We start from the raw sequence: 25,570 nt of genomic DNA, 5'->3' as shown, positions 1-25,570 counted from the left end.
CTGTCAATTACCCTCCCCCATCTTCAAAACCTTACGGAAGGCACACCTCCTCCAGGAGGCCTTCCCAGACTAAGCCCCACTTTTTCTCATCTCCCATTCCCTTCTACGTCACCCTGACATGCTCCTTTTGCTCTTCTTCCCTCCCCTCGCCCCACAGCACTTATGTATATATCTGAAATTTTATTTATTTATATCTGTTTACTTATACTGATATCTGCCTCCCCCGACCCCCAGACTGTGAACTCGTTGTGGGCTGGGATTGTCTCTCTTTATTGCTATATTGTATTTTCCCAAGCGCTTAGTAGAGTGCTCCGCACACAGTAAGCGCTCAAAAAATACAATTGAATGAATGAATGAATGGTTAAGGGCCGGCCAGTGGGGTGGGGGAGTGAAGGGCAGCCAGGCTGGGTCCATCCTCACCAGCCACATCCACTTTCGGTCACCTCAGCCTCCTGGTGGCAAAAAGGCAGAGGGGGCTACTGGCCACCTGAGTCTTGGGATGCCCACTTGTCATGGCTGCATTCAGCATTCATAATAATGGTATTTGTTAAGCGCTTACTATGTGCCAGGTATTGTACTAAACCCTGAGGTGGATACAAGCAAATCACATTGGACACTGTCCCTGTCCCCCATGGGGCTCACAGACCTAATCCCCATTTTCCGTATGAGGTAACTGAGGCACATAGAAGTGAAGTGGCTTGCCCAAGGCCACCCAATAGACAAGCAGCAGAGGCAGGATTAGAACCCATGACTTTCTGACTCCCAGGCCCATGCTCTATCTCCTTTGCCATGCCGTTTCTCCAGTTCTTCGGTCTTGCAGACAAACCCCTCCTTCTGCCTGCTCTAGACGGTCAGCTCGTTGTGGTCTGTGAACGTGGCTACCAACTCTGCTATACTGTCCTCTCCCAAGTGCTTATTCCTCACTCAATACCTTTGAATGATTGATAAAATTCCATGACAGCAGATCTGTGCCTGCTATCAACACTCTGAATTTGCCCTTTTTTTTAATTGGCATTTGTTAAGCACTTGCTATGCCAGGCGCTGTATTAAGCTCCGGGGTAATAATAATAATAATGTGGGTATTTGTTAAGCGCTTACTATGAGCAGAGCACTGTTCTAAGCGCTGGGGTAGATACAGGGTAATCAGGTTGTCCCACGTGAGGCTCACAGTCTTAATCCCCATTTTACAGATGAGGGAACTGAGGCCCAGAGAAGTTAAGTGACTTGCCCACAGTCACACAGCTAAGTGGCAGAGGAGGGATTCGAACCCATGACCTCTGACTCCCAAGCCCGGGCTCTTTCCACTGAGCCATGCTGCTTAGATACAAGCTAATCGGGTTGACAAAGTCCTTGTCCCACATGGGTCTCCCGCCTTAATCTCATTCATTCATTCATTCAATCGTATTTGTTGAGCGCTTACTGTATGCGAAGCAATGTACTAAGCACCCGGGAGAGTACAATATAACAACAAACAGACACAGTCCCTGCCGACAACGAGCTCACAGTCTAATCTCCATTTTACAGATGAGGTAACTGAGGCACAGAGGAGTGACGTGACTTGCCCAAGGCCCTCAGAAGGAAAGCCCAGAGAAGCAGCGTGGCTCAGTGGAAAGAGCACAGGCTTGGGAGTCAGAGGTCATGAGTTCGAATCCCGGCTCTGCCACTTGTCAGCTGGGTGACTGTGGGCAAGTCACTTCACTTCTCGGTGCCTCAGTTACCTCATCTGTAAAATGGGGATTAACTGTGAGCCTCACGTGGGACAACCTGATTACCCTGTATCTACCCCAGCGCTTAGAACAGTGCTTGGCACATAGTAAGCATTTAACAAATGCCAAAATTATTATTATTATTATTACTTCCTTCTCCAAGTGCTCCTCTCCCTAGTTTTAGAGAACACAGGCTTGTTAGCCAAATGTATCTCTGAGACCTGGGAGTCTCCTGTTGGCAGGAGACATATAATGAGCTTCAAATCCAAGATCTGGATTCTGTGGGTCCCACGGCCCAAGGATTCTCTGCTCTTGGATTGGAGGATGTGGACAAACCTGCATGGGAGGCAGCGTGGCTTAGTGGAAAAAGCACGGGCTTGGGAGTCAGAGGTCATGGGTTCTAATCCCGGCTCCGCCACTTGTCAGCTGCATGACTTGGGGCAAGTCGCTTAACTTCTCTGTGCCTGTTACCTCATCTGTAAAATGGGGATGAAGACTGTGAGCCCCACGTGGGACAACCTGCTTACTTTGGATCTACCCCGGTGCTTAGAACAGCAGCGTGGCTCAGTGGAAAGAGCATGGGCTTTGGAGTCAGAGGTCATGAGTTCGAATGCCAGCTCTGCCACTTGTCAGCTGTGTGACTGTGGGCAAGTCACTTCACTTCTCTGGGCCTCAGTTCCCTCATCTGTAAAATGGGAAGACTGTGAGCCCCACGTGGGACAACTTGATTCCCCTGTGTCTACCCCAGCGCTTAGAACAGTGCTCTGCGCATAGTAAGTGCTTAACAAACACCAACATCATTAGTAAGCGCTTAACAAATACCATCGTTATTATTATTATTATGACTACAGGTCATCAAAGGAGCAGCAGCATTTGTTAAGCGCTTCCTGTGTGCAGAGCACTGTATTAAGTGCCGGGAAAGCATATTAGAGGTGGGAGTTGAATCTGGTCCGTGGCCTTCAGGGGGCTTACGGTTTAAAAATAAAAAGAAGCAGTTTATCCTAACGGTGAGAGCACGGGCCTGGGAGTCGGAAAGATCTGGGTTCTAATCCGCCTCCGCCACCTATTTTAGACACTTAACTTCTCTGTGCCTCAGTTACCCCATCTGGAAAATGGGGAATAAGACTGTGAGTCTCATGTGGGACAGGGACTGTATCCAACCAGATTAGCATGTACCTACCCCAGTGCTCAGTACGCGGGGCTTGGCACAAACTAAGCGCTTAACAAATACCGTTGGGAAAAAACAGTCGGAGATAGAGGGGAGTGGGGAATCTTGGGGATCAGTTTAGCATGTCGCTGGCTCTAGGGAGGTGGATATTTTTTGACCTACACAACACACACACACATACATCTCCAAAGCTCTCCAGCCCCTTGGAAAAGTGGGTCGGCACTTCCCTAGGGGCAGGGGGAAGAGGGGGACACGATGGAGAAGAAGCCTAAGGGACCCCTCTAAGAAATGACTTTTGCACCTTCTCCCTCTTTGGGGCTAATTACCCAGGCCCGGGCTAAACCAAAGTGGCTTCTCACCCGATGCCCTGGCTCAGTCTCCCCTCCCAAAGGCCAACGTCACACAGGGGAGGGAACAAGGAGGAGGAGGAGGACGAGGAGGAGGACGATACAGAGAAGGAGGAGGACAAGGAGGCCGAGGAGAGCAGGAGGGGTCCATACCATAATCTTGGCAAGGCAGTCTTCGGTGGTCTCAGCCACGGCACACTCGACGGCCCCCCCGCTCACGGCGCTCCACTGGTCACATTTGGCCTTCTCGTCCTTGCTCACCGTGCACCACAGCACCTTATTGGACTCCGCAGTGCTCTTCTCTAGGAGGACATGGGATCGGTGCGGGGGAGAGGGGGCGAGAAGGGAGGAGGGTGGGCGAGATCAAAGGGAGGCTCACCGAGCCACAGATTAGGCCGGGAGGATGGGGGGGTTACAAGGGCTAGACTAGAAGACGACGTATCTTCATAGGTACGGATACCAGCGCTTAGAACAGTGCTTGACACAGAGAGTGCTTCTGACAAAAAGAAGCAGCGTGGCCTAGTGGAAAGAGCCCGGGCTTGGGAGTCAGAGGTCACGGGTTCCAATCCGGATCATTATTATTATCACTATTATTATTGTATGTCTGCATCTGCACACCCATAAACCCACACATTTGTAGACACGCACACACAGAGCAGATCTGTCCTTCTGAGCGTGCTCAGCCACCAACCCGACCCCTCTGCTCCAACAGTGTCGTCCGGTGGAACGCCCCAGTCGATCAAAGCCGGTCTCCCAGTGCAATTTCTCCGCCAAAACAACAAACCCCCTCCCTCGTTCCCTCCGTGCCTGCCCTCAGACCACCACCCTGGAGGGTCCCGGCCTCCACCCGAAGCGCCCCACCCCTTTATCTGCCACCCACCCAGTCACACACATCCTGCCGCTCCACTTACCTTCCCCCGGCCAGATTCTGCCTCCAAAGCTGCCCTTCAGGCACCTACTGCCTATCCCGACTCCACCCCCGGACAAAAGAAAAGGCAAAGTCCCTTCTGGTCCCGCCTCCGCCAGTCCCGGCCTGCCTGCCTACCTACCCTTCCTTGCCCCAACCCGCTGCCCCAAGCCCCCAGGCCACAAATGTAGGAGACGGTCACACTGCAGAGGGAATGGGAACTAGGAAACGATCAACCCCTCAGTCAATATTCATCGAGGACCTACGCTGTGCAGAGCACCGTCCCAGCCACTTGGGAAGCCGCATGGCCAAGTGGATAGAGCACGGGCCTGGGATTCAGTAGGTCATGGGTTCTAATCCCGGCCCCGCCACTTGTCTGCCGCGTGGCCTTGTGCAGGTCACTTCACTTCTCTGGGCCTCGGTTCCCTCATCTGGAAAATGGAGATTGAGCTACTGAGCCCCACAAGGGGCAGGAACTACGTCCAACCCCATTTGCTTATCTATCTACCCCAGAGTTTAGTACAGTGCCTGGCACATAGTAAGCACTTAATCAAACGCCATTATTATTGCCAATAGTAGTAGCATTAAACATAAGTGATGCCTTCAAGGAGTTTACAATCTAGCGGGTGAGATGGGCATTAAAAGACATTGCAGGAAGGAAGAAGTAAGAGAGAATGAAGATTAGGAGAGGGCAGAAGGGGATGAGTACCCAAGTGCTTTGATGACATCAAAGTTGCATAAAAAAGGAAGAAAGGGGAAGAGAGAGAAATCAATTAGAAGCAATCAATTAGAATCAGTTAGAAGGCATATCTGAGAGGAAGTGCAACAGGCAGAGGTAAAATGGGGATAAAAATGGAGAGGTGAAGAGGAGAATGGAGAACAGTCTGTGGCATAAAGAGAAGGTAGATAAGAAAACAAAAAGGCAGTCACCTTTTCTAGGCACTTGTGAACATGGAGGGAAAGCAGAAAGTGGGAGAAGGGGAAGGAGAGAGCAGACGAGACACTCAGAAGGAAATAAAGACCGGGGGGAGCAATGCCAAGGACGAGAGAGGAAGGAAGGAATATCAAGTGGAGGCTGTAGAAACAGTAATAGCATTTTTTAAGCACTTACTATGGGTCAAGCAAGTTTTTTTATGGTATTTGCTAAGCGCTTTCTTTGTGCCAAGCACTGCACTAAGAATCGGAGTAGACTCCGCAAACATCCCACAAGGGGCTCACAGTGTTAATCCCCATTTTGCAGGTGATGTAAGCTAGGCACAGAGGAGTTAAGGGACTTACCCAAGACCCCGCAACAGGCAAGTGGCAGAGCCGGAATTAGAACCCAGTTCCTTCAGACTCCTAGGCCTGTGCTCGATCCATTAGGTCACGCTTCTCTCCTACAAATTAATCAAGTTGGACACTATCCCTGTCCCATATGGGCTCACTGTCTAAGTAGGAAGGAGAACTGGTATTTAATCCCCATTTTACAGAGGAGGAAACTGAAGGCACAGAGAAGTTAAGTGACTTGCCCAAGGCCCCACAGCAAGCAATTGGCAGAACTAGGATTAGAACCCAGGTCTTCTGACTCCCAGACCCTACCTTTTTCCATTAGACCCCACTTGCTTCTCAACTGCTTCTCAACGCTACAATGTCGACGTTATTGTTTGGATCTGCTCCAGCAACAGAAGTCACCCAGCACCCAGTTTGTTCATTCATCGAATCGTATGTATTGAGGGTTCACTGTGTACAGAGGACTGTACTAAGCGCTACTAATTCTCACTCCTCTCCCACTTCACACACTCCGCTCCTCTCTCCTCAACCTACTCGCTATGCCTCATTTTCAGCTTTCTCACCCCTAACCTCTTCCTCACACTCTCCTTCTGCCTGGAACTCATCCCACTTCACATCTGAAAGGCTACTGCCTTTCCCTGTGCTCATTCGTATATTATTTATATATTATATTAGTATTATTTATTATATATTATATTAATTATATTATAGATATATTATTTATTGCCGTATTTATTTTGTTAATGAAGTGTATATCTCCTTGATTCTACTTATCTTGATGATGTGGTCTTGTTTCGTTCTGGTTTGCTTCGCTATTTGTCTCCCCCATTTAGACTGTGAACCCGTCGTTGGGCAGAGATTGTCTCTATCTGTTGTGGAATTGTGCATTCCAAGCACTTAGTACAGTGCCCTGCACATAGTAAGCGCTCAATAAATACTATTGAATTGAGTGAATGAATGAATCAAAGTCCTTCTGAAATTGCAACTCCCCCAGGAAGCCTTGCCTGATGAATCAGCAGGGAATGTGTCTACCAACGCTGCTGTATTACGCTCTTCCAAACACTCAGTACAGTGCTTGGCACACAGTAAACCTCAGTAAGTACGAACGATTGATAATCTCTCCTCTCCCCATCTTATATCCCGCCCCCCAAAATGCTACTTGAGGACTTCTGCTTCGCCTAGATACTTGGGCCCTCACCTCCTCCCCTTTTAACACTTATGTGTCTATCATTAAACACTGTCGCTTCCCCTTACCAGGAATTTATTTGAATGACTGTCTCCCCCGCTAGATTGTAAGTCCTTGAGAGCAGAGATGATGTTTACTAACTCTACCATACTCTCCTAAGGGCTCTGCACAGAGTGAGTGCTCAATAAAAGATACCGATTGGAGTTGCTGTGTGGCCTCAGGCACGCCACTTAACCTCTCTGACTCTCCAGTCATCCACCTGTAAAAGTCAGGAAGTCTCGCAGAAAGGGCTTTGATAACCCCCTCCAGGGTGGGGGGCAAGCTCAAAAGGTGTCTGCCAACTCTGTTGCATCGTACTCCCACAAACGCTTATAAAGCGAGGGCTCAATCAATACCACCGATGGATCGATCAATAGATTGAAAACACTCCGGCCCTTTTGGAACGGTCTTAGTCGCGTCTTGGGCCGTTGCTTACCTTTCCTCAGATTTTGGATAGCCCGGGTGTATTTGTAGCCCAGATACAGCGCGGAGTCCATTTTGGATGGGATGCTGAGGAGCCTTTTAGCAGAATCCTTAAAGAGCAGGTCTTTCCCGTGAAGAGACTTGAAGAGGTTGAACCCATCTTTCTTGTCCTGGCCGAATTTTTCCTGTTGAAAGAACGAGAGGCCGGAGAAAGGTGAGGGAAAGGCCCGGCTGAGGGGGTTGGTGATGGAGATGGGAAAAGAGAATGACAAGGACTCCCAGACTCCTGGGAAAATGAAAAGAAGAGAGGAAAAGAGAGAACGGGGGGCAAGCAGATGAGCGAGGCCCTGGATTTCCCCAAACTAACTCTCTTCCCCTCTTCAAAGCCCCACTGAGAGCTCACCTCCTCCAAAAGGCCTTCCCAGACTGAGCTTCCCCTTTTCCCTCTGCTCCCTCTGCTCCCTCTCTGCTCCCCCTTCACCTCCCCTCAGCTAAGCCCCCTTTCCCTCTGCTCCTGCCCCTCTCCCTTCCCCTCCCCTCAGCACTGTGCTCAATTGCATATATTTTTATTACTCTATTTATTTTGTTAATGAGGTGTACATCCCCTTGATTCTATTTATCGTGATTGTGTTGTCTTGTTTTTGTCTGTCTGTCTCCCCTGATTAGAATGTAAGCCCGTCAGTGGGCAGGGACTGTCTCTATCTGTTGCCGAATTGTCCATTCCAAGCGATTGTACAGTGCTCTGCACATAGTTAGCGCTCAATAAATACTATTGAATGAATTTCCCAGCATCGGCGGCGCTCTGTAAACGACGGTTAAAGGCAAGGTGGAGGTCTTCAACTGGTCACGGCCCACCCTGCTACGTACGTCTCCCCATAGCCACATAAAATAACAATTCTCCCTCAGGCCACTGGCTGGGTGCCCAAAGGGCTTCAAAGCCCACTGGGAGTGGGGCGGACACAAAGGCAGGCCAAGTATCTTGGAGTGAGAGGATCTGCTAGGAGGCAGTGTGGCCTAGTGGAAAGAATACTGGACCGGGAGGTAGAAGACCTGAGTTTTATTTCCAGGCTCTGTGACTTGCCTGCTGTGGGACTCAGCCACTCTGGACCTCAACACCCTCATCTGCAAAATGGGGATCTTAATCCCTATTTCTCCCTTCATCATAAGGATGTTGGGAAGAAAATTGAGACTGCTGAAATGAAGGTGCTTCGGGAAGATAAAAGCGCTCTACAATTCTACGCAATTTTTATTGATGGGTTGATAATGAGGGCCAGGGGATAGAATGAGATTTTTAGTGTGAAGAAGGAAAGGAAGTTGGGGGAGGGGGTGTTTTTCTCTCTTCCTTTTTCTCTCCCCTCCCCTAGACTGTAAACTCACTGTGGGCAGAGAATGTGTCTGTTTATTGTTGTACTGTACTCTCCCAAGCACTTAGTACACTGCTCGGCACACAGTAAGCACTCAATAAATGTGATTGAATGAATAATAATGATGGTATTTGTTAAGTGCTTACTATGTGCCGAGTGCTGGGGTAGATACAAGGTAATCAGGTTATCCCACATGGGGCTCACAGTCTTCATCCCCATTTTACAGATGAGGTATCTGAGGCACAGAGAAGTTAAGTGACTTGCCCGAAGTCCCACAGCTGATAGGTGGCAGAGCCGGGATTAGAACCCATGATCTCTGACTCCCAAGCCCCGGTTCTTTCCACTGAGCCACGCTGCTTCTCTCCCATAGAGCACAAACAAGGATGATCATAAACTCCTTCAGGGCAGAGGCCATTTAGACTAACCCTGTTGTACTGGACTTTCCCAAGCTCCCTCTTCATATCCAACAGACTCTTCTCCGCTTCAAAGCCTTATTGAAAGCACATCTCCTCCAAGAGGCCTTCCCTGACTAAGCGCCCCTTTCCTTTTCTCCCATTCCCTTCTGCGTCGCCCCGATTTGCTCCCCTTATTCATCCCCCCTCCCAACCCCACAGCACTTTATGTACATATCTGTCATTTACTTATTGCTATTAGTGTCTGCCTCCCATTGTAGAATGTAAGCCCGTCAGAGGCAGGGAATGCGACTGTTATACTGTTCCACTGTAGTCTCTCAAGCGTTTAATACAACGCTCTGCACCCAGCAAGTGACTGAATGAGTGAATGAATGAACCCAGAAAGCACCCAAGAAACAGCACTGCTGGCTGGCTGGATTCATTCATTCATTCAATAGCATTTATTGAGTGCTTACTATGTGCAGAGCACCGTACTAAGCGCTTGGACTGTGCAAATCGGCAACAGATAGAGATAGTCCCTGCCCTTTGACGGGCTTATGGTCTAATCGGGGGGAGACAGACAGACAAGAACAATGGCAATAAATAGAGTTGAGGGGAAGAACATCTCATTAAAACAATAGCAAATAAATAGAATCAGGGTGATGTACATCTCATTAAACAAAATAAATAGGGTGATGAAGATATATACAGTCGAGCGGACGAGTACGGTGCTGAGGGGATGGGACGGGAGAGGGGGAGGAGCAGAGGGAAAGAGAGAAGAAGAGGGTTTAGCTGCGGAGAGGTGAAGGGGGGGTAGAGGGAGCAGAGGGAAAAGGGGAACTCAGCCTGGGAAGGCCTCTTGGAGGAGGTGAATTTTAAGTAGGGTTTTGAAGAGGGGAAGAGAATTAATGGATTGACAGGAGGAGGAAGCAGAAGGGGGAAAGCTCGGTACCTGGGCCTGGTTGAGGAACTCCCAGATGAGATCTCTCTTGCCATCGACGCTGCGAGCCACGACTGCGTGGGAGGGCACGCTGGCCAGGTTGCAGGTCATGTACTCTGACACTGGCTTCCTGGTGTTATCCTCACAGAGCAGCTCGTATTGGTCCTGCTCCTCCTGGGTTTTCAGGTTCTCTGGGGAGTGCGGCGAGGAATGGAAACCCTCAGAACGAGCAAACTCCGAGGAAAGAGAAGCCGCCCCACCACCAAACCTGGCCACACTTCAGCCCTAGACACAGACGAAGAAGGCGCGAGGCAGAGCCAGAGGATAATCTGCAACAGGGGGTTGGCCCGTTTGACCTCCCAACTTGGCTTCTCCCCGAGAAATGGGAGAAGAGCAGCTAGCGGGTGGAAACGGATTGGGCTCACATCTCCCCTACCACCCAGTACAGTGCTTGGCACATGTTCAGCCCTTAAAAATGCCACTATTATCATTATTATCATGAATTATTATATTTATTATTGTAATGAAGTAGGGGAGTGAAACACCAACTGGAAAGAGCCCAGACCTGGGAGTCAGAGGACCTGGGTTCTAATAATATTAATGATAATAACGATGGTATTACTATGTGCCAAGCACTGTTCTAAGCACTGGGGTAGACACAAGGTAATCAGGTTGTCCCACGTGGGGCTCACAGTCTTCATCCCCATTTTCCAAATGAGTTAAGTGACTTGCCCAAAGTCACACAGCTGACAAGTGGCAGAGAGGGATTCGAACCCATGACCTCTGACTCCCACGTCAGAGGACGTGGGTTAATAATAATGTTGGTATTTGTTAAGCACTTACTATGTGCAGAACACTGTTCTAAGCACTGGGGTAGACACAGGGGAATCAGGTTGTCCCACGTAGGGCTCACAGTCTTAATCCCCATTTTACAGATGAGGTAACTGAGGCACAGAGAAGTTAAGTGACTTGCCCACAGTCACACAGCTGACAAGTGGCAGAGCCGGAATTCAAACCCATGACCTCTGACTCCAAAGCCCGTGCTCTTTCCACTGAGCCACGCTGCTTCCCAGCTCCAATTGTCTGCTGTGTGACCTTGGGCAAGCCACTTAACTTCTCCGTGACTCAATTACCCCCCCCGAAAATGGGGATTAAGACTGAGAGCCAACCTGATTACACTCTATCTACCACAGTGCTTAAAACAGTGCTTGGCACATAGTAAGCGCTTAACAAATGCAATTATTATTAATACCACCATTACCATTTTCCCAATCCACCCCCACTCAAATCTCTAAACAGGACCCAAAAGACAACTAGAAGACAGGGGGAAAATCATTTTCCTATTTTCACAGCTGGGTTTCAGGAAAAGAGAAGAGTGAGCAAAGGGAGGAAGTGGAGAAGGGGAAAAAAAAAAAACCTCAAAAAGACCAAAAACCAAGATCAAGAGAAGTTGGACAGTCCCTGAAGCAGGGAGAGAGGCAAGGAAATGCTTTTGCCTCGGTACTTACCGAGCACAGTAGTGTGCTTGACAAAACTCACATCCCCTGCACCTTCTTTCAAGCACCTACAAGGCGGAAAGAGACAGGAACGGTGAAGAAGATGCTGGGAGTTCAGGGACCGTGATCTGATTATATCGAATCCACCCCGGTGCTTAGCACAGTGCTCGGTACACGGTCAGTACTTAATAAAGGCCGCTGGTTATTATTATTATTCGAGAGAGAAGGCGGGCAGCAGATGTGGGTCCCATCAGGTTCCCCGGAGCGGAGCGGGCTCCAGCGGGATGAGCAGGCCGGCTCAAGACGGTCACTCACGCGAAGGCCCCAGAGTAGCCGTAGTAGGGTTCACGGTCCGAACAGGCGCACTTGTCGTTGCCCGCTCCCTTGCAGAGACGGCAGAGGTTGGGATCCTTCCCGGCGGCACAGGGGACGCAGCTCCCGGAGAAGAACCTGGCCACGGCTGCATCGGAAACAGGCGGCAGAGAGGAGCGGATGGAGGAGACTTCCTCACCGGGGTGTCCGGGAGCCTCCCCCGCCGCCCCGCGAAACCCCACCCCCGCGGCAAACAAGCCCCGGAGCGGTCCTCCCGTCCCCGACCAAACCGGGTGACCCGGCTCCGCCACTTGTCGGCTGTGGGACCTTGGGCAAGTCGCTTCACCTCTCTGAGCCTCAGTTCCCTCAACTGGAAAATGGGGATTAAGAATGCGAGTCCCATGTGGGACACGGACCGAGTCCAAACTGATTACCTTGATTACCCCGGTGCCTAGTGTGGTGTCTGGCACATAGTTAAGCGCTTAAGAAATTCCACTAAAATAAAAAAAAAGAAAACCAGTCTAATCTCCTCCAGGGGGACAGGCTGGGTTAGGAAAAGAATGGAAACTGGGGTTCTAGGCTTCTTTCCTCAAGCGGTTTGGCCAAGTGGATAGGGGAAGGGCCTTAGTTCTGATCCTGGCTCTGCCCCTTGTCTGCTGTGTGACCTTGGACAAGGCACTTCACTTCTCTGGGCCCCAGTGACCTCATCTGGAAAATGGGGATTAAGACTGCGAGCCCCATGCGGGACAGGGACTGTGCCCAACCCAATTTGCTTGTATCCACCCCTGTGTGTAGTACAGTGGTTGGCACAGAGTAAGTGCTTAAAAAATGCCACAATTATTATTACGATTACCCACATTCCCCACCCTTCCAAAGGAGCCTCCGAGGCGGCGAACTTGTCAACTGGACAAAGAGTGACATGTTCATTCATTCGTTCAATCATATTACTCTGTGCAAAGCATTGTACTAAACACTTAACACGTTAGACTGTAAGCCTGTCAAAGGGCAGGGACTGTCTCCATCTGTTACCAATTTGTACATTCCAAGCGCTTAGTACAGTGCTCTGCACATAGTAAGCGCTCAATAAATACTATTGAATGAATGAATGAATGGACGGATATGGGCTAATTGGAGGGGGGAGAAGAAGAGTGTTTGGGGAGGGAAAATGGGTTGGATTCATTGACCCTTGCCCTCCCTGACCATGGCTACTCTGGACACTTCGCCCCATATGAGAGTTCATTGAATCGTATTTATTGAGTACTTGCTGGGTGCAGAGCTCTGGACTAAGCACTTAGAGTTCCAAACTCATGCAACTTCCAAGTCCTGGGAAGAATTCCAAGGCCATGACTGGCAAAACCCCTCAGGCTACTCCTAGTGGGGCAGAGAAGCAGCGTGGCTCAGTGGAAAGAGCACGGGCTTTGGAGTCAGAGTTCATGGGTTCAAATCCCGGCTCGGCCACTTGTCAGCTGTGTGACTTTGGGCGAGTCACTTAACTTCTCTGTGCCTCAGTTACCTCATCTGTAAAATGGGAATTAAGACTGTGAGCCCCACGTGGGACAACCTGATTCCCCTGTGTCTACCCCAGCGCTTAGAACAGTGCTCGGCACATAGTAAGTGCTTAACAAATACCAACATTATTATAAAAAGAATTATGATATTTGTTAAATGCCTACTATGTGCCAGGTACTGTATTAAGCACTGTACTGTATGAAGTAGATACAAACTCATCGGGTTAGACACAGTTCCTGTCCCACGCTGGATTCACAGTCTTAATCCCCATTTTCCAGATGAGGTAATTGAGTCCCAAAGAAGTAAAGTGATTTGCCTGAGGTCACCCAGCAGACATGTGGCAGAACTGGGATTAGACTCCAAGGCACATAACAGTAATAATAATTGTGTTATTTATTAAGCACTTACTATGTGCCAAGCACTGTTCTAAGTGCTGGGGTAGATACAAGGTAATCGGGTTGTCCCACGTGAGGTAACTGAGGCACAGAGAAGTTGAATGGCTTGCCCAAGGTCACACAGCAGACAAGTGGCGGAGCTGGGATTAGAACCCACGACCTTTACCTCACTAGCCCGGGCACTTGCCACTAAGGCACACCGCTTCTCATTCTAGGCCATACTGCATAAGTTCCCCCGCAAGCTCTGGACCGGAAGGAAATTTTCCTGACCTGAAAGCAATCTAGCTAAAGGACAAGAGTTCATCTGAATGAAAACGGAAATCGCCCAGTTCTGGCCCTGTCCTTATTTCCCAACCGAGATTTGCATCACTACTGTGCCCTTGGGTCTGAGTGGGAGGGTCAGGACATGTTTGCCACCCGGTAGACTATCTACAAGCTGGCAGGGTGCGACATATCAGCAAGGAGTGTGGCCTAATAGAGAGGGCAAAGACCTGGGAGTCAAAGGACTTGGGTTTTAGTCTCAGCTCTGTGGTCTTTGCTGAATCACTTTACTGCTCTGTGCCTCATTTTACCACCTTTAAAATGAGAATTCTATAACTCTTCTTCCTCCTACTTAGACCAAAGCGCTGGGGTAGATACAAGCTAATCGGGGTGTCCCACCTGGACCTAACAGTCTCCAACTCCATTTTCCAGATGAGGTCACTGAGGCCCAGGGAGGTAAAGCGACTTGCCTAAGATCACACAGCAGACAAGTGGCGGAGCCGGCATTAGAACCCGGGTCTTTTGACTCCCGGGCCCGTGCTCTATTAGGCCACGGGCCGGGACCGCAGGGCCCCCCGGGGGTCCACTCTTACCTTTCTCGATGGGCATAGTGGCCGCTCCCGGCCAGTTCAGGATTTTGAGTTCCAGGAGACGTCCGATGGGCATGACCCAGCCCGCGGACCTGCCCAGGCCGGTGTGGCAGGATTTCTTGCCACTGAGGTCTTTGAACTGGAAGTCAGTGCCCTTCTTCACCACGGCCACAGCAAAGTAATGAGTTTGGGGTTCTGAAAGAGAGAGGAAGGCCCTCAGCCGGTCAGCGGAAGACCCGGTGGTCAACTTGAACCCAAGCTACCCAGGAAGGCTGTTCATTCAGTTGTCTGTCCTCTTCTCCCAGCTCCCCTTTTTTTTTCCTTTTTCTTTTTCTTTGGTATTTGTTAAGCACTTACTACACGCCAGACGTTGTAGTAAACTCTGGGGTAGATACGAGATAATCGGATTGGACACAATCTTAATCCCCATTTTACAGATGAGAGAACTGAGGCCCAGAGAAGTTAAGTGACTTGCCCAAGGTCACCCAGGAGACCAAGAAGCCCTTCTAGACTGTAACTTCTTCTTCTCGACTGTAAGCTTGTGTGGGCAGGGAATGTGCCTTTTATTGTTGTATTGTACTCTCCCAAGCACTCAGTACAGTGCTCTGCACACAGTAAGCGCTCACTAAATGCCATTGAATAAATTGACTGACTGAATGAATGAATGAAGAGCCCTCTATTTGGAAATAGATCCTTGAGGGCAGGGACCTCATATTATACGCCTAATTTACTCTCCTAAGCTATAGTCCAGTGCTCGGAGGAAGAGGAGGAGGATGAGGAGGGTGAAGGGGAGGGCAAGGGGTACGTCGTAAACTCCTTATGGGCCACGAACTCGTCTATTAACTCTGCTACACTGCACTCACCACACTTAATACAGTACTATGCATAGTACAGTACTATGCATATAATAAGCGCTTAATAAATATGATTGAGTGAAAGCAGTAGGAAGAGGCAGAGGAGGAGGGGGAAGAGGAGAAAAGAAAAGCAGTGCTGTCCTGGGACTTGGGACCACCCGCCATCTTAGATGCTGCCTGTTTCGTGGGTGAGCAGGAGAAGAGAATCAGGCCCTTTCGTCAAACCACCAACCGCAGCGCTCTCTGCTACCTAGGCAGTCTCCCCAAGCCCACTGGGAAATATCGAGGAGGGAAATGGCGCTCATTTGCCTAAGACTGACAAATGTCACCGAGGACTCCATTCACGTTAATGTCTGTCTCCCACTCTAGACTGTAAACTCATTATGGGCAGGGAACATGTCTGCTAATTCTGAGGTACTCTCCCGAGTGCTTAGTACAGTGCTCTACGCATAGTGAGTGCTCAATAAATACAAGGGATTGATTGATTGATGTATTGGCCAGCCTATTATCAGACAAACGGCCTGACTGATGCCCACTGTTGCCCCATCCCCTGGAGGTCAGATAAGAAAGTTCCAGAAAGTTCCTTGACCTCTCTGGACAATGGGCACAGGTCTTGATTTGGAGACTACTGTGGAGCAGCGGGTGAAAGCAAATCAGTCAGTCGTACTTAATGAGCACTTAGCATGTGCAGAGCACTGTACTAAGCGTTTGGGAGAATACAATATAACGATTAACAGACACATTCCCTGCCCACAGTGAGTGTAGAGTCCAGACTGGGAGACAGGCATTAATATAAATAAATGACCGATGTGGACATAAGGGCTGTGAGATTGGGAGGGGGTGGCGCACAAAGAGAAGCAGCGTGGCTCAGTGGAAAGAGCACGGGCTTTGGAGCCAGGGGTCATGGGTTCAAATCCCGGCTCTGCCACTTGTCAGCTGTGTGACTGTGGGCAAGTCACTTCACTTCTCTGTGCCTCAGTTACCTCATCTGTAAAATGGGGATTAAAACTGTGAGCCCACGTGGGACAACCTGATTACCCTGTGTCTACCCCAGCGCTTAGGACAGTGCTCTGCACATAGTAAGCGCTTAACAAATACCAACATTATTATAAAGAGAGCAAGTCAGGGCCCCGAAGAAGGGAGTGGGAGTAGAGGAAAAGAGGATTAGTCAGGGAAGGCCTCTTGGAGGAGATGTGTCTTCGATAAGACTTTGAATGGGGGGACACTCATCATCTGTCGGATATGAGGAGGGAGGGCGTTCCAGGGCAGGGGCAGGATGCGGGTGACAGGTCGGCAGTGAGATAGGCGAGATGGAGGTACAGTGAGAGTCAGAGTCCAAAGTGACCATACGAGATATTTTTGTCTTTCGTAGGCAGTAACAGTCACTGACCGTTTTCAGGAAAAGGAGTAATGTGATCTGGTTACCTGTAGACCAGGAAGACTCAGCTGTGGGACGTTGGGCAAATCACTTAACTTCTCTGTCCTTCAGATTCCTCATCCATAAAATAGCAGTTAAGTACCCGTTCTCCTTCCCCTTCAGTCTGTGACCCCTTTAAGGGACTGGGACAGTGTTCAATGTAACTATCTTGTACCTGTCCCAGAGCTTAGCATGATGCTTGGCACACAGCTGGCGCTTAGTATCACAGTAATTCTAGAAATAATAATAGTGTTGATTCTAAGATTGCAACAGCCAACCCAAAGGGCTCGGAATGAGGCGTCCTGTGGGATTCCAAAACTGTCCAATGTCCACCCGCTCTCGCCGACCAGAGACCGCAAAAACCTACAGCCATTCTCCACATCAGCTGGTCCATAAGCATCAGGGAAAACTTACGCTCTGGAGTGCCGTAGTCCTCAGCCACAATAGGCTTTAGGTTGTAGGGGGCCAGGCCCGCTTCATAGACCAAACCGCCATCAACAGATATGGCATCAGCTTCATTATCCTGGGAGGATCAAAAACAATAAAGAAAATTCCCCGTCTCTGAGCTGGAGCCACGAGATTCCAAGGAAGAGGGTTCCTGAGCAGGCAGTCGGGCGATTAAAGTTTCACTGGCCTGGCCATCCTCTAGACTGTCAGCCGACAGGGACCGTGTTGGCTAATTCTGTTGTTCTGTACTCTCCCAAGGGCTTAATGTAGTGCTCTGCACAGAGTAAGTGTTTAATAAACGCTACTGAATGATGGATAGTAGAAGCAGCAACAGCAATTACTGAGTGTCTACTTGGTGCAGCGCACTGTACTAGACACTTGGGAAGTACAGAATGCCAAAATGACACATTCCCTGCCCCCAAGGAGCTTACTTTCTAACAGAGAGAAAAATATAAAAAGATTTCCACCTAGAAGGGGCAAAATTAAATAAATTGGATACATATACATATCCAGAGAAGCATTGTAGTGTAGTGGATAGAGCATGGGCCAGGGAGTTAAAAGGATTTAGGTTCTAATCCCAGGTCCACCACATGTCTGCTGTGTGACCTTGGGCAAGTCACTTCACTTCACTGGGCCTCAGTTACCTCATCTGTAAAGTGGGGAATAATAATAACAATAATAACAACAATAATAGTATTTGTTAAGTGCTTACTATGTGCCAAACACTGTTCTAAGCACTGGGTTAGACAAAAGGTAATCAGGTTGTCCCTCATGGGGCTCAGAGACTCAATCCCCATTTTACAGATGAGGTAACTGAGGTACAGAGACGTTAAACTGCTCGCCAAAGGTCACACAGCAGACAAGTGGCGGGATTAAGACTGGGAGCCCCACGGGGGACAGGGACTGTGTCTGACCCGATTTGCTCGTATCCACCCCAGCGCTTAGTACACTGCCTGGCACTTAGTAAGGGTTTAACAAATACCACCACTGTAGGCTGGGCAACCAGATTTGGCCCCTTTTGCAATTCTGACTAGTCCCATTGAAACCCCACTGGTCCCCGAGGCCCTCCTGCCCCGGCCCGGCCCGCCTCTGCCCCCAAAAAGCCAGCCATGGGGTCACTCACCGCGATAGCCTTGATGCACTCGAGGGCGGAGGTCTTCTTGACACAGTTTAAGGTGGGGGCGGCCTCTTTCATCGCATCTTTGAGCTCGCTGCATTTCTTCAATTCATTGTCCGACTTGACGCACCATCTCACGTTCTTCTCGGGAACGGCCAGGCACAACCCTGGAAAGACAAACCAGTCACAAGGACCGCCGAGGGGTCCCGAAAGCCTCTCTCAGAGTGGAGTGGACCAGCCAGCTCGGAGAAATGTCCATCGTGGGCAGGGAATGTGTTTATCGTTGTACTGTACTCTCCCAAGTGCTTAGTCCAGAGCTCTACCCAGGGTAAGCACTCAATAAATACGACTGAAGGACTGAATAAGTTGCAGGTAGCCCCAGAGGGCCCACTATGCCTTGGGCTAGTAGCAATGACTGGTAGGCCACTAACAGAGAACACTCATGTTACTTTTTATGACCATTGGCCGAGTCTGCGTGGCCTAGTGGAAGATAGAACACGGGGGTAGGAATCAGGAAATCACGGTTCAGGTCTTGGTTTGTCCCATTTGTCTGCTGGGTGATAACGGGCAAGAAAATTAACCTCTCTGTGCCTTAGTTTTCTCATTCGTTAAATGGGGGTTAAAATAACCATTCTCCCTCCCTCAGACTGTGAGGCCCATTTGGGACTGAGACTGTATCTAATCCGATGAACTGGTACCTACACCATTGCTTGGTAATATTATATTACTCATTTTCTGGATGATCCAAGTATTTTTCTTCTCCTTCTGCCCCTCCCTACTGCCTTAGTTAGGTCACAGAGCAGGCAGAATAAGGGAGAGGAAATACTTTTACCTTGCCTGGGCTCAGCTCAGACTACCAGCCCTGCGGATTGCTGAAGCCAATCCGGTTGAGCTTGGCCTGGGATACCCTGCCCCTCAAAGAGGTAGGCGGTAGAGGGATGGGTGGCTCTAAGTTAAGGGTGCAAGGAGGGCATTCGTGTCAAAGAGGGTAGCTGGGAGTTGTAGTCCCAGAAGCGCAAGGGGCCGCTGCATATAATGACCATATATTGTACTCGCCGAGGCACCTAGTACAGTGCTTTGCACACATGAAGCGCTCAATAAATACAACTAAATGAATGAATGAACCATAATAATGACCGTGGCATTTGTTAAATACTACATACTACTTAACATATTTATTATTCTATTTATTTTATTAATGATGTGTATAGACCTATAATTCTATTTATTTATAGTAATGTAATTGATGCCTGCCTACTCGTTCTGTTTTGTTTTGTTGTCTGTCTCCTCCCTTCTAGACTGTGAGCCCGTTGTTGGGTAGGGATTGCTTCTATTTGTTGCCGAGTTGTACTTTCCAAGTGCTTAGTACAGTGCTCTGCACACAGTAAGCGCTCAATAAATAATATTGAATGAATAATACGTGCTAGGCACTGCTCTAAGCACTGGGGTAGATACAAAATCACCGGATTGGACACAGTCCCTGTCCCACATAGGGCTCACAGTCTTAATCCTCATTTTACAGATGAGGTAACTGAGACACAGAGACTTTCGGGGACTTGCTCAAAGTCACACAGAGGACAAGTGACAGAGTCAGAATTAGAACCCAGGTCCTTCTGACTCCCCGGTCTAGGCTCAGTCAGCTAGGCCATGCTGCTATAATGTCCACCCCCCTGAAAATGAGGCCTAGGCCCCTCACAATCCAGAGCCGTGCTCGGGCTGGCCACGGGCAGAAGAGCACGTTGAGCAGCAGGAGGAGGCGGGGAGAGGCCGGGTAGCCCAGTGGAAAGGGCAGGGGCGACTGAGAATCAGGGGACCCAGGTTCTACACCTGGATCTACCACTTGCCTGCCAGGAGACCACAGGCAAGACACTTAATTTCTCTATGTCTCAGTTCCCTCAATTGCAAAATGGTATTAAAATACCTTCCTGCCTCCTTCTTAGACTGTGAGCCCTAGATGGGACAGGGACTTGTTTAATCTGATTTCACATGTCCACCCAGGCATTTGGCACAGTGGTTGGCACATAGTTAAGCACTTGATAAATGCCGTTATTGTCATTACCACACAACGCTCTATCTACCTTGTGGACAACTCTTGTCTGGTTACCTTCACTCAACTGTGAGGGCTTGGATCAGGGTAGGGGGTGTAACCTCTTAAAACCCTAAACTATATTGGATCCACTTTTCTGGGGGAATAATCCTTGGGGTCGGTCAGTGAATGGTAATTGGTGAGTGCTTACTGTGTGCAGAGCACTGTACTAAGCACTTGGGAGAACAGGAGACAACAATATAACAGTCCATAATGAGTTTACAGTCTAGAGAAGAGCTTGGAATCCAGAGTCCTGAGCCTCAGGGCTTCTCCACCCTCCTAGAGGAGCCCAGCCAGAGGGATTTCCAGGACAGAGCAGGCAGGCTTCAAGGGCCTGGGAGCCAGAGGGTCCTGGGTTCTAATCCCAGCTCTCCACTTATCTGCTGTGCAACCTTGGGTAAGTCACTTCACTTCTCTGTGCCTCAGTTTCCTCAACTGTAAAATAGGGATTAAGACTGTGAGCCCCATGAGACATGGACTGTGACCAACCCAATTAGCCTGCACCTACCTCAGTACTTAGTACAGTGGCCCGGCACATAGTAAGCGCTTCACAAATACCATTAACAAAAGAAAGAAAGAACCCCGTTACAACTGGGGCTTGAGGCACTGAGGAAGCTTCTTCCTACTTTACCAGTGTCTAAACCAACAATGTCCTCCTTCGGATTACATAAAATGAGTTAAAACGCAGCCCCCACCCACTTGGCCGAAGGGAAGGAAACAGGGGAAGGAGGAAGCAGAGAAGAATTCTGGATTTCCTGGGTCTTAGATTGGAAATCACAAAAGACCACAGACCTCTTGGCTGCCATCAGTCACGGCTGGGAGGAAAGAAGGCCTGCGCTAGGCCGGAAAATCCTGAGTGGTCTTGGGCTTGGCCAGTGACATTAGTGGCAGCAGGAGCCCTGCCGCTTTGGAAGGCCACAACACAGTTTGTGAGAAGAGTTAAAAGCCCTGAGAAGAGGAATAAACCCAATTCTCCCAAAGTAGAGAGATAAGCAGTGGCATCGGCCTCGTCCATCTCACTTGCCCAGGTCTTGAGCGGACCTCTTAACCCCTTTGGACCACGGTAAAATTCCCATCCCTTCCCTATTGAGGAGTCCCTCAGGAGAGGGTGAGCATAAAGTGTCTCCCTCAGATCACGGGCCTGGGCATCAGGAGACCTGGGTTCTAATTCCAGCTCCACCACCTGCCTGCTGCGCGACCTTGGGTAAGTCACTTGACTTCTCTGTGTCGGTTTCCTCATCTGTGAAATGGGACTTCAGTACTTTTTCTGAGCTTCCATCCCAACCTGATTACCCTGTGTCTAATCCCGTACCGAGCGGGCTTGGCACTTAATAAGTGCTTAACAAATACCACAATTCTAAGTGCCTTAACTTAAGCACTGCACCCATTTCTCAGTCGCTCAGGAGTTAATATTTCACACTAGCTGGTTGGAGGAGGTGTAGAACAGTTTCTCCCCAGACTTAATAACAATAATAATGGTATTTGTTAAGCACTTACTATTTGCCAAGCACTGTTCTAATGCTTCTTAGCCCAAAGTCCACCAAGAGGCTTGGGGAGAGTCTATTTTAGAAAAGCTTTCATCACTGTGAATCAATCAGTCAGTGGAACTTATTGAGCACTTATTGTGTGCAGAGAACTCTACTAAGCGCTTGGTAGAGTACAGTACTAAAAAATTGGTAGATATGTTCCCTGCCCACAATAGAGGGGGAGACAGACATTAATATAAGTAAATAATTTATAGGTATTTACATAAGTGCAGTAGCATTGGGGGGGTTGTAATTCAATAAAGCATCTACAGAGAGCAACAGAGACTGCAGTGGTGATAACAAGGGCCTGAAATCCTTACCAGGTTCTCAGAAAGATGGAAAAGATGAAGCACAGAGAAGGCAGACCACTAGACTAAATCACACAGCAAGACCAAGGTAGAATTAGCACTCAAAGGCAGTCCACCCAAGCTCCTCACCACAGAGGAGCCCCAAGGTCCCTCTAATAATAATAATAATAATAGTAAGTATAGTATTTATTCAGTGTCTACTGTATTTGTTCAGTGTCTACTATAGGCCAGACACTGTAGTAGATACAAGTTAATTGGATTGGACACAGTCTCCGACCCAATTTGGGCTCACAATATTAATCCCTATTTTACAGATGAGGTAACTGAGGCACAGAGAATTAAAGTGACTTGCCCAAAGTCACACAACAGAAGTGCTTAGTACAGTGCTCTGCACAGAGTAGGTGCTCAATTAATTGATTGATTGATTTACTGATTAACTGAGAACAGGAGAAACCAAGACCTCCACTAAGGCTTCTGATGAGGTGGACGAAGAAATGTTCCCAACCCCTCTTGGAAGAATATAAATAGCAACTTCCAGATCCTACATCAATCAGTCAATCAATTACATTTATTGAACACTTACTGTGTGGGCAGGGATTGTCTTCCTTTATTGCTGAATTGTACTTTGCAAGTGCTTAGTACAGTGCTCTGCACACAGTAAGCGCTCAATAAATACGACTGAATGAATGAATGCACAGCACTCCCTGACCACAAGGATTTGACAGGCTAGCTGGCCTCAGTCTAGCCTACTTCTGGAGAAGCAGCATGGCTCGGTGGAAAGAGCCCGGGCTTGGGAGTCAGAGGTCATGGGTTCGACTCCTGGCTCTGCCACTTGTCAGCTGTGTGACTGTGGGCAAGTCACTTAACTTCTCTGTGCCTCAGTTACCTCATCTGTAAAATGGGGAGTAACTGTGAGCCCCATGTGGAACAACCTGATTACCCTGTATCTACCCCAGCTCTTAGAACAGTGCTCTGCTCATAGTAAGCGCTTAACAAATACCAACATTATTACTTCTGTCGGGAGACTGGTCTGCTTCTTGGATCTCTTTTTGCTCCTGCAGGGTAATCTCCTGAGAGATTTTTAGGCTGTCAGTAGAGAGAGCATAGGCCTGGGAGTCAGAATGGTGCCCAGCACATAGTAAGCGCTTTCACTATTATTCCCTGCTCACAAGAAGCTTACAGTCTAGGCCGGGAGGTGCATAGGAACCATATACAAAAAGCCGATTTTGCTGTTCTGGAACAGCCACCCATAAATACTGGAAGGGGCAGTGTTTCCTGCCAGGCCCACTGATAAATGCGGGGAGGCAGATGGGAATGGAGACCTCCTGCCTGTGATATGTGCATGGTGGCCAATGGTTTGGCTTTAATATGGTTTTTGTCAAGCGTTTACTATGTGCCGGGCAATTTACTAAGTGCTGGGATAGAAACAAGATCATCAGGTTGGATACAATCCCTGTCCCACATGGGGCTCACAGTCTTCATCCCCATTTTACAGATGAGGGAACCGAGGCCCAGAGAAGTGAAGTGACTTGTCCGAGGTCCCACGGCAGACGAGTGGTGGAACTGGGATTAGAACCCAGGTCTTTCCGACTCCCAAGTCTGTGCTCTATCCACTATGCCAAGCTGCCTTGGTTTGAAGTAGCTGAGATGCAAAATAATGATAATAATAATAATGATATAATGCTTGTTAAGGTCTTACTATGTGCCAAGCACATAGAGATAATATTAAGCTGATCGCACAGAACCCCTGTCCCTCCAAGTTCTCACAATCCAAGGGGGAAGGAAAACAGGTCTCTAACCTTCATTTTCCAGAGGAGGGAACTCAAGCCCAGAGAACCCGGGTTTGGGAGTGGGGAGATGTAGTCACTTAACGTCTCTGTGCCTCAGTTACCTCATCTGTAAAATGGGGATGAAGACTGTGAGCCCCACGTGGGACAACTTGATTACCCTGTATCTACCCCAGTGCTTAGAACAGTGCTTGGCACATAGTAAGCGCTTAACAAATACCAACATTATTATTAACCCCAGCTCTGCCCAAGGTCTGCTATGTGACCTTGGGCAAGCCACAGTGCTCTGTACATAGTAAGCGCTCAATAAATACTATTAAATGAATGAATTTCACTTCTCTGGGCCTCAGTTACCTCATTTGTAAAAGGGGGATTGAGATTGTGAGCCTCGCATGGGACAAGCTGATTACCTTTTATCTACCCCAGGGCTTAGAACAGTGCTTGGCACATAGTAAGCGCTTAACAAATACCATTATTATTATTATTATTATTATTATTAGAAGTGAAGTGTCTCGCCCAGGCAAGTGGTGGAGTCGAGATTAGAAACCAGGTCTTCTGTCTCCCTGCCCTGAGGCAACCTTTCCCCGAGGCTGGATCCTGGAGGAGAGACAGAGAGAGAGTGTGTTTGTGTCTCCCACCCACACTCCTTTCATTCATTAGATTGTATTTATTAAGCGCCTACTGTGTGCAGAGCACTGTACTAAGCGCTTGGAAAGTAGAATTTGGCAAGAAATAGAGACAATCCCTACCCAACCCCGAAAAAGATAGACTAGACTAGAAAAAAATAGTCTAGAAGCCCCATGCATCCCCCTTTGCCAGGGCTCTGGGGGTGAGGGGGGTTTGGGGGGGTCTGGGGGAGCTACTCACCCACAATCCCGCAGGCCAGCAGGGCGAAGAGGACCGCCCTCATCTCTCCACCGGTGTAGGGCCTGGAGGAGGAGAAAGAGGAGGAGAAAGAGGAGGAGAGGAGCCGGTGCAGTTGTCTGCGCTGGGCCAGGGAGCTGAGTGAGGGCCAGGCCCCTTTATAGAGCAGCCTCGCCTGCCTCGCAGTCCAATCGCTCACCCGACCCTGGCTGGTCCACCCACCTTGCCCAACAGCCGCCCCTCCTCCTCCTCCTCCTCCTTCTCCTCCTCCTCTTCCCCTTCCTTCGCTTCCCCACCCTCCCCCTTCTCCCACCCCTCCTCCCCCTCCTCTTCCTCTCTGTCCTCTCCCTCCTCCTCCCCCTCCTCCTCTCTGTCCTCCCCCTCATCTCCATCCTCCTCCCCTTCCCTCCTCCTCTCGGTCCTCCACCTGCTCATCTCCATCCTCCTCCCCCTCTCCTTCCCCCTCCTTTCTGTCCTTCCCCTCATTTCCATCCTTCTCCCTCCCCCTCCCTCCTCCTCTCTATCCTCCCGCGTCCTCCCCCCTCCCTCCTCCTCTCTGTCATCCCCCTCCTCCTCTCTGTCCTCCCCTCCTCATCTCCATCCTCCTCCCCCTCCCTCCTCCTCTCTGTCTTCCCCCTCATCTCCATCCTCCTCCCCCTCCCTCCTTCTTTCTGTCCTCCCCCTCCTCATCTCCATCCTCCTCCCCCCTTCCTGGTCCTCCCCTCCTCTTCCCTCTCTCCCCCCTCCTCCTCCACCCCCTCCCATCAGCCCACGGTTGGCCAAGCCTTGGGAGCATGGAGATGGGCAGGCAGATGGCAGCAGGACTGGAGGGAGAATAATAATAATAATAATAATAATAA

General features: G+C 49.3%; 1 protein-coding gene across 1 annotated transcript in view; it reads right to left on the bottom strand.

The window, feature by feature from the left end:
• TF (transferrin) overlaps positions 1–24,847 on the bottom strand; it is a 41,012-nt gene extending 16,165 nt beyond the window's left edge. Inside the window, exons 1-9 of the mRNA XM_029057888.2 lie at positions 24,714–24,847; positions 18,146–18,306; positions 16,990–17,098; positions 14,308–14,499; positions 11,553–11,697; positions 11,250–11,305; positions 9,754–9,932; positions 7,059–7,230; positions 3,375–3,523 (exon numbers count right to left, since the gene is read on the bottom strand). Of these exons, the coding sequence (XP_028913721.1) occupies positions 3,375–3,523; positions 7,059–7,230; positions 9,754–9,932; positions 11,250–11,305; positions 11,553–11,697; positions 14,308–14,499; positions 16,990–17,098; positions 18,146–18,306; positions 24,714–24,756 (1,206 nt within the window). The 5' untranslated portion in view covers positions 24,757–24,847. The remainder of the gene's footprint in view (positions 1–3,374; positions 3,524–7,058; positions 7,231–9,753; positions 9,933–11,249; positions 11,306–11,552; positions 11,698–14,307; positions 14,500–16,989; positions 17,099–18,145; positions 18,307–24,713) is intronic.
• Between the last annotated feature and the right edge of the window lie 723 nt (positions 24,848–25,570).

The sequence above is a fragment of the Ornithorhynchus anatinus genome, chromosome 1 (assembly GCF_004115215.2).
Source record: "Ornithorhynchus anatinus isolate Pmale09 chromosome 1, mOrnAna1.pri.v4, whole genome shotgun sequence".
Classification (NCBI taxonomy): Eukaryota; Metazoa; Chordata; class Mammalia; order Monotremata; family Ornithorhynchidae; genus Ornithorhynchus; species Ornithorhynchus anatinus.
Note: the sequence above shows the minus strand (reverse complement) of the source record. Positions and strands in the feature narration are given on the sequence as shown.